Below are 9,284 nucleotides of genomic sequence, written 5' to 3' on the forward strand. Positions count from 1 at the left end.
GGTATGACCACGTCGTCTACCTCGGGTACCATCCACCATGGCTCGCTGTGTAGGTTTGGCCCTGCCTGCCTGTATGGAAGTTGCCGCACCGGTGCCCTTCTTTATGACCCTCCTCACCTTGCCTAACCTTTCAATCACATTGCCAATGCTTGCAACTTTGTTCCCTTTGTTCCTTTTGTTGCCTGGCATCTTTCAGTCACCTGCTATGAGGAAGAGTAGTTCAATTAGTTCATGTTGAAAACTTCATATGCAAAACAAAAGTAGAGCAATTCAGAAGTCCATGTTTAAAAGTTCATATGTTATCATAAAAAAATCATATGCATAAGTTCAAAATCATAGGGCGAGAACTTGGCAAGAAGCACAAGTTCATAGTGCATAGAGTTGTCTTACAGCTAGAAGTACATCAAGTAGGTAGCTCGACAAAGTTTACATTCATAAATATGTAAGCCTAGTGCTTTCATGGGGCTCACGGCTTATATGTCCTATAAGCCGAGTGGTTGACATGGCACACGGCTTATATGTCCTGTAAGCCGAGTGCCTGCGTCGGACGCACTGCTTACAGGATGCTTCGTGACGGCACTGTCAGCCACGTCCGTTGCGGACACGTGGCAGTCTGTCTTTGCCGAGTGTGTGCTATAAGCCGGGTGCTTTTTCAAGTAGATACCGTGAGCTTCGTATAAGTCGAGAGTTTTGTTTCCGCACTCGGCTTATAGGTGAACATAAGCCGAGTCCTTCCTGTTTGCCGGGTGTTGTTTTCCAAGGACTCGGCTTCGAGGTGCATAAGCCGGGTGCCCGAAAAATAGATCTCGGCCTATAGGCTAACACACGGGAAAACCGAATTTTCCTGTAGTGAAAACTATAGGATCATCCTTACAATACCTGAAAGAACACACTGCATGTCATCAAACAAGAATGCCACAGCAATAATTGGCATAATTTTTGAAATGTACTCCACCACTTCCTTGTCGTTGCTGTATGCATACCCCCATAGATTGCGCACCAAAATGATAGTAAGAGAAACTGATATGCTTGACACAACACCCAGGACCATGATCACCTGGGTCGCTAAACGGGCTGCATCCGGTCGCCCAGCACCTAGCTCATTTGACACACGCGTGCTACGTACGTAGATAAAGGATTTGATACATATCAGCTTCTATTTTGTATAATAGTTAAAGGCTTATGAGTTTGAGCTGACCTTATAGCAGCACTAAGCCCATATGGGACCCTGAATACCAACGAGATAGTATTCAAACTGCAAGAAATTCAACTGCATGTTACTATCAAAAAAGAGAAAATAGCAAACCAAGTACTCCCTCCGTTCCATAATGTAGTTGCTATAGATTTTTGCAGAAGTCAAACATTACAAACTTTGACCATATTTATAGAAAAAAGTAGATACATCTAGAATACTAAATGTACATCATTGGATACATCGTGAGTTATATTTTCAGAATGTACATGTTTGATATTCTAGATGTAGACAATTTTCTTTATACGCTTGGTCAAAGTTAGCAAAGTTTGACTTTCATAAAAATCTATAGGCACTACATTGTGGAATGGAGGGAGTAGTATGAAATGAAATATGCCATGCTTGAATATGTCGCCAAACGGCCTCACCTGATTGACAGTACTGATGCCTCAAGTTTAGGATTTGGAAGAAATCCGGAAACAAGTACCAGGAGCTCAAACGACCACCACTCCCAGCTGCCCATGTAAAAATATATGTATGTCAGATGGAATTACTCAAATCAATCAACTGGAGATGGCAAATTTCCACTTGCGACATATAGCATATAGACATCAAACTCACCAAACCATGAGCGCAGATGGGACGGCAAGCCTCAAGAAACCGAGGATGTCGCGAAATGCCTCCGTCGACAACCCCGTCCATGTGCTCTTACAAGATGGGGAGAGCCTGATGTAGAGAGCCAAGATGGACACATTCGTGAGGTAGGAGATTGTATTGGCCAAGGCAGCACCCTTGTTGCCCAGGCCAAGCTTGTAGACCAGCAGCCAGCACACCAAGATGTGGTTCATCGCTGTGATGCCCGAGCTCAGCATCACCGGGAGGACCATGTTCTGAGTTTGCAGGAACCTGACATGGCACTGCAGCGGACCATAGACAAACAGCGACGGAATCATCCAACGGATGTAGCTCCCTGCTTCCATGGCAATCTCAGGGTCCTGCCCAAACAACAAAAGGATCTGGCCGGTGTATCCCCACATTACGGCAACCACGGCGCTCACCGGAGTGAGAACAAGGATTGCCCTCTGCATGTAGATGCCAAGAAGATGGTGTTGTTTTGCTCCAAAGGCTTGCCCACATAGCGTGTCCAAGCTACTCGACATGCTGGACTGAAATTCAATGCAAGCATTCAAGTTGATGATGATGTCCAGGAGGTCCAACTAGATTGGTGCATCGATCAATGGAAAAAGGAAAAAATTGTCATACCAACAAGCTGAAGCCAGTTACACCGGCGAAGGAGGTTGCGATGGAGGCACTCGAGAGAGCGAGTTCGCCGAGATGACCCACAAACATGACCGATATCATTTGGACCACATCCTGTAGGAGGCTTCCGACGATGAGAGGCCCGGCAAGGTACAACTGCTTCTTCACCTCAATCACTACCAGGCTCTCCTCTCCTGTCTTGTCAACAAGGGGCTCCTCCATGCTTGAAAGTTGAAACTAGTGAAATGAAGGGATATTTAACATGTACTATGTTTGAGCATGAATGGAACCTTTTCAGAGAACATCAGTCAAGTGGGCTAAAAGAATCTCTATTTGAGACAAAATGAGGCAGCCAAGTAAGTGGACTAAAAGAATCTCTATGAGAGACAAAGGAGGCAGCCAAGTTCAAACGACTGATGGAATAACTTTACTATCCGACAAATTATAGTGAGGTCGACAATTAACAATACATGCTCGAGCAGGATAAGATTACCGTTTCTATCTCTTCTTGCTAAATTTAAGGGCACGTAGATGTGCAATACTAATCAGCATGATGAAAGTTAGAAGCACATATGCCAAGTTAATGAAACCTTTTTGCCCACTTGTTGTCACTGACACACCTTTTGACACATCAACGATGATAGCTATCTACAAAATTCGTTCTATTTTTATTTCTGGCGTGTCTGACCAACTCACGTGCTCTGAGAAGGACATTTTCAAAGATCCAAGGCCATTAGCGAATCAATTGATTAGTACCCGCAAAATTAAAAAATCATAGTGGCATCTTGATTCCATTGGAGTTAGGTGGATCTTTTTTTTTGAGGAATCACCGGGGGGGAGAGGATCCCCACCTGTATGTATATTACTCAAAGCCAGCAAGGGCCAGGAACAAGATTACAGGGTCACGGCGAGCCGTGCGGAAAGGAACAGCAGCCAGGAGTTGGCTGCTGCCTTGTCGGCCGGGTCACGGAATCTGTTTAGACAGACCTCTAAATCATTACAGATGTTCCTACCAGTAACTAAGGGAGAGTGAGCTTCATTTCGGAATACAGCAGCATTTCTAGAGTCCCAGAGTTAGGTGGATCTTCAAAACCAGACACCACTGAGCTTCAAAGAAAAAACATGTAACTCTTTTCTTATAGAGAGAAGTGCACATTTCAATCCTCAACTTATACCCTAGTTTAATTTACAGCCCTCAGTTTAAAACCGGCTAAGACGCACACCCCAACTACTGATACTGCTAAAATTACCCTCCCGAGACAATGAGAAGGTGCCTAAAAGTAAAACAAGTCAAATGCCTGAATCATCCTGCCACAGTGAATCAAGACTGAACATCCATATACAGTAACAATCACTCTTATCATCTAAAATTAATTAACATGCACCAGCATTTGTTCTTTATGCCACAAGAACTGGTTACATTGATCAAGGCATAATCTACACTACTATACATGCTCTGATGCAGTGTCCAAATTCAAGCTCATATTTTTCGTTTCTAAACAATCATCTAAAGGATATAATGTCTTCAATAATATTAGCAGGCATAGCATCCGAACTGCCTCCCCGTGTTACAATTATGTACTTCATGCCTAACAGGTAACATCATTCGACCACACAATTGTCAATTGATACATGCTGACTTGCAGAGTATACCCATTTTATTTATGTTTTCTTACATTGTAAAGCCCTTGAAGAGAAGCAACAAGACAGCTTCATCCTGCTATTCTTTTGGAAAAAGAGAAGAAAATAACGACTGTTAGCATTCACCTGCAGGTTGTAAGCTGTGTAAACCTGTTGTAATATGATCTTGCTAAAATCTGGAAGGTACCCATGTGTTGGTGCCCTGTGGGTAAATGAGGTGATGGTTAACTGAATCTGTTGCTGCCATCAATTCACGTAGAGTGTGTACCCAATTACTGTAGTAGAGTGGGCTGTATGTGTGCAATGGTATGGCCACAGTGACAGTGGTGTCTGTTTCTGTAAGTGGACATCAAAAGAGCAGAGTTCAGTGAGAAAAAGAAAAGGCATTCGTTGCCTGGAAAACTAACCTGTGTGTGCCGCTCTGCTTCTCCTCTGTTTTTCGCTTGTATCCATTTGCTTCAACAGCTTGCGTCAACTGGGAACAAGGCGAGAGAGAGAGGCTTTTGCCAACACGCCAACACAGGTCTAACAATGTACTCCCTCCGTTCCTAAATATAGGTCTTTTTAGACATTTCAAATGGACTATAACATACGGATGTATATAGACATATTTTAGAGTGTAGATTCACTTATTTTGCTTCGTATGAAGTCACTTGTTGGAATCTCTAGAAAGACTTTTATTTGGGAATGGAGGGAGTATTTCTCAGGCCTGAAAATAAAGACAGGTAGCATTCAACTGCAGGTCCACTGAAAATTCTACATAGAGAAGCAAAAAAGGCAGCATATTACAGCATGCAGTTTTTTTACATGAAGAGGAAAAAAAGTATGCCCTTGAAGGCATAAAGTGTTTTTTAAATAAAATGCGTAAAGTGTTGTTACCTTGGATTTCTGCTCGTAAATTTGGTATATCCTTGTTTCATCAAGCTCTGTTAACTTCCCCAACTCACTAATTTCAAATCCTGCACTCTCTTTCTTGACACGGAACCTTTTTAGCACTTGTAAACACTTCAACTTCCCAACCTCCGGAACACTGGAGTGGACATCATTTTCCCCAACTCACTAGTTACGGAGTTCCAGATTTACATGGGGGAGAGAGTTGCACCACATGTGAAACGCACGCTAGGGAGAGAGGGCGCGCAGCCAAGTTTTAACATGCGGTCTATGGGCTTCTTGTAGCCGTCCACGCCATAGAACGGCGTCCTCCCGGGCGCATCCGAACACACGAGTAATAGACGGTTGTTGTCTCTGAAAGACGCTCCCGTTACGGTGTTTCCAGAGCTGCCAGCAACACAGCATGGCGAACTCTACTTCAGATTCGACGACGACGGCCGCCGCGGTGGCAAGAGCAGCCAACCTGCACACCGTGATGCCAGTGCCACTGACGTCAACACTGACCCTTCGCCAGAAATCAGCCACAAACGGGCATGCGAAGAGCATGTGATCAGCGGTTTCCTGTGTCGCACAGCAGCGCAGGCAGCCGGCATCCTCAGCGGAGACGATGCACTTCCAGAGCAGGACATCCCGAGTGTGGATACGCCTCTGAACCAGCAGCCAGCAGAAGAACTTCGCGCGCGATGGGGCTCGCGCCCCCCAGACCATGGTGGCAAAGCCAGCGCGCACACCTCCGAATCGCAGGAGACTGTACGCGGAGCTGGAGGACAGGACGCCACGAGGCGCGGCGGCATGGCGGAGCCGCCTCACATCCGCCCCAACCCCGACAAGCACCGCATCCATGAAAGCAGAAACTTCCAGGAGCTCGCGTTCGCCCACCCTTGTCAACCGGGGCACCAGGAAACTAGCAATGCCGCGTTCGCGCACTTGCCAGACGGTAACCTCCACATCAAAGGCGTGGGAGAAGAGGGCGGGGAAAGCCACCGCGACAACCCCGCAAGAGAGCCAGCAGTCCCACCAGAAAGAACAAGACCTCCCATCCCCAACCTCCACCATGGAGATCGCGTGGTAGAGGGGGAGCAGCTTCACGATGGAGGATCGGTGTTCGCCAAGGTCCAACTCGCTGCGAGACAAGAGAGAGTGACCATTCGCGCCGCCCCAAATCCAGGCGGCCCACCGCGACTGAGGTGCCATGTGCAGGCGATGGATCAACTTCAGCAGGAGGCACTCATTCTGAGTAGCAAGGTCACGCACGCCCAGGCCACCTTCACACTTGGCCCGGTACACCCGCTCCCACACAACCATGCATTGAGCACCCGTGGCCCGCTCTGCGACGTTCCCGAGGAAGGAGCGACAGAGGCCGTCCAGAGCATGAACCACGGAATGCGGAAGTAGCAAGGCCGCCATGGCTTAGGTGGGGTGCGCATCAGGACCGAGTTGATGCGCACCAGACGGCCAGCTGGAGAGTGGAGACGATCTGCCCATCCAGCAAGGTACTTATCCACCTTCGGGATCATGGGCAGAAAATCCGCAAACCGCAGTTTCTCCCAAGACAGAGGGAGGCCAAGGTAAGTTTGCGGAGACGCCCCGGTGGCACAGCCAAGGGCAGCCACCACTTGAGCCAGTGCCTCGCCCTACGTATGCATTGGGACAAGGGTGCTTTTGGCGAAGTTGATCACCGGCCTGGTAGCATCGGCGAACTGGTCGAGGATTTGCCAGAGGCAGGTTGTGTCGTCCGCACACGCAAGCATGATGATCAGCGTGTCGTCGGTGTACTGTAGAACAACCGCAGGCGCCTCTGGTAGGAGGGGGTGACGCAGCACACCATCCTGCCAAATGAGCTGCTGAAGGACGTCGCCAACGATGAGGAAGAGGTAGGGGGAGATGGGGTTGAAGGAAATATGCCCTAGAGGCAATAATAAAGTTGTTATTTATATTTCCTTATATCATGATAAATATTTATTACTCATGCTAGAATTGTATTAACCGGAAACTTAGTACATGTGTGAATACATAGACAAAACAAAGTGTCCCTAGTATGCCTCTACTTGACTAGTTCGTTAATCAAATATGGTTATGTTTCCTGACCATAGACATGTGTTGTTATTAATTTTTCTTGACAGTATAAAGATCCTCAAGCCATGAAACGTAATGACTTGTCTCCTCACAGTTTAGTTCAGCCCCGGGATAGTAGTAGGTCCTGTCTACCAAGCGCTGGACATGTTTGCTTGAATGGAAATAAGTTGTCAATAGAAATTAGTTGTCAAATATTTTTGAATAAACAATATCTAAGACATAAATATGGTTGAGAAACTTACATAATGGTAGAACTGGAGGCGTCTACACATCGACCCAAATGTCGATATTATCTTCAATATCATCTTCCGGACGAATATCAAAGGTGATAAGCATATCATGCTCAAATGCATAAGCCTTGCATAGTGCTCTCCATTGTTGGCATTTAAAATGGGTGTAGGTGTCTGTATTGTATAATTTTGCGGGAAAACTATAACCATGCTCGGTTCTCAAGTTAACTATTTTTACCTCCATAGTTTTCATAGTACTGAAATCAACCTTATCCAAGACATATATTCTTGCATGGCAGGGGATACACTAGTAGAATAGTAAAAAAATTAAATTATAAGTTGAAGCAAAAGAAGCAGAAGTCATGCTTAATTACGAAAAAAGACTTGTCGTTGTGACTTACTGTATGCACTTCGAAGGTGTCATCCAGATTGATGTTGAAGCGCCTACCACCAACTAGGTGAGGCATGTCGCACAGGCCGCGCTCGTCTTTGCAGTATTCACACATACCGAATTTCTTTTCGTTGTCGGACATTTCCTATGTTCATAGCTGAAACATTAATTAAAAATTGACCGAAGGCAACTACCAGGAAACTCAACACACATATTACTATTACTCAATATGCAACGGGTTGACTTTAAGTCTGTCGAGTCTTCCTTCCTAAACGCTCTTCTCACGTATATGGTGGGCACTCCCTCTTTGATATTGCGACCGTTGGTGATGGTCGCTACTCCTTCTTTCCCTAGTGCATTATAAAGATCTAGCACAAGGAAAAGAAGGAGAAGCAACCCCACGACAACAGTCGGCATTCTTCTTCTCTCATATATGGTGGACACTCCATCACCGATTTTTCGACCGTCGATGATGGTCGCTAATCCTTCTTAGGTCTAGCACAAAGAGAAGAAGGAAAAGCGACCCCCACGACAACAGTCGGCATTCTTCTCTCATATATGGTGGAGACTCTCCCTCACCGATTTTTGGACAGTCATGTATGGAGCCCCGACAGACTTAAAGTCAACTCGAAATGTCGTTTAATTTTCTTTCTTGCAAATCCGGGGCACTCGATATTTCCTACATATTCTAGCACAAGCCATGCTTAAATTCACGAAAAAATTCGGCATGACCTTTGCTAAAATAGGACATATCGAGAGCCTGATATTTGCCGAAATGAAAATGAAATCAACACTCCGGCAAAACATAGGTCACTTGGAAATGAATGAACACTTCGCACATGAGCATAAACTGGTGCTCATTGCATTTCAATGGTTCAATATTGACAAAAACATTTCAATATATCTTATAATCCAAACATTTCATTTGATTAAGAAGCATAACTAAATACCCTAGTTCGGATGTAGAGGAAGGTGGAGAAGGAGGAGGTGGACTTTTAGCTCACCGACTCGGGTGTAGAGGAGGTGGAGGTAGCTCAGATGAAGATCACTCCAAGGAGACACGACTAAGCCTGCATATTCCACCGAGTAAAATTATAATTAGACCATCAAATCTCATATAGCATTCTTTGATGACAAATTGATAATGACATCAAAAATTAAACTAGTTTTATTATTTTTCTTACTAAAAATAAACTAGTTCTATAGTAAAATTTTAATTAGATTATCAAATCTCATATACCTAAATTTTCTTACTAAAAATAAACTAGTTATATTAATTCAACTAGTTCAACTTAACACTTACTATAAATAAAAAAGAACTAGTTCTTACTAAAAATAAATTAGTTCTTACTGAAAATAAACTAGTTCTATTAATTTAACTAGTTCAACTAAGCACTTACTATAAATAAAAATAAACTAATTCTTACTAAACATAAACTAGTTCAACTAGTTCTATTAATTTTCTTACTAATTCTATTAAACACTTACTAAAAACAGTAACAAATTACATTGTACAAGAACAGTGGGCGGCCAGAGGAGGAGGGAGGAGGGGGCGGCCGGTGGAGGAGGGAGGAGGGGGCGGCCGGTGGAGGAGGGAGGAGGG

At 44.8% G+C, this 9,284-nt stretch overlaps 1 protein-coding gene across 1 annotated transcript; it reads right to left on the reverse strand.

The window, feature by feature from the left end:
- Positions 1–1,564: 1,564 nt before the first annotated feature.
- On the reverse strand, positions 1,565–2,681 carry LOC123159678 (protein DETOXIFICATION 16-like). Its single transcript, XM_044577498.1, has 3 exons — positions 2,456–2,681; positions 1,814–2,358; positions 1,565–1,707 (listed from the first exon to the last, which is right to left on the reverse strand). Exons 1-3 carry the CDS (start codon positions 2,672–2,674, stop codon positions 1,617–1,619), a joined length of 855 nt encoding a protein of 284 aa, XP_044433433.1. The 5' UTR covers positions 2,675–2,681; the 3' UTR covers positions 1,565–1,616.
- Between the last annotated feature and the right edge of the window lie 6,603 nt (positions 2,682–9,284).

Source organism: Triticum aestivum, chromosome 7B (assembly GCF_018294505.1).
Source record: "Triticum aestivum cultivar Chinese Spring chromosome 7B, IWGSC CS RefSeq v2.1, whole genome shotgun sequence".
Classification (NCBI taxonomy): Eukaryota; Viridiplantae; Streptophyta; class Magnoliopsida; order Poales; family Poaceae; genus Triticum; species Triticum aestivum.

Excerpts from the sequence above, each read along its gene's own strand:
- LOC123159678 (XM_044577498.1), bottom strand. The coding sequence starts at position 2,674 with ATGGAGGAGCCCCTTGTTGACAAGACAGGAGAGGAGAGCCTGGTAGTG. Across the intron at positions 2,359-2,455 it reads TAACTGGCTTCAGCTTGTTG|TCCAGCATGTCGAGTAGCTT; the intron begins GTATGACAATTT and ends ATTGAATTTCAG. Across the intron at positions 1,708-1,813 it reads CCATCTGCGCTCATGGTTTG|CTGGGAGTGGTGGTCGTTTG; the intron begins GTGAGTTTGATG and ends TTACATGGGCAG.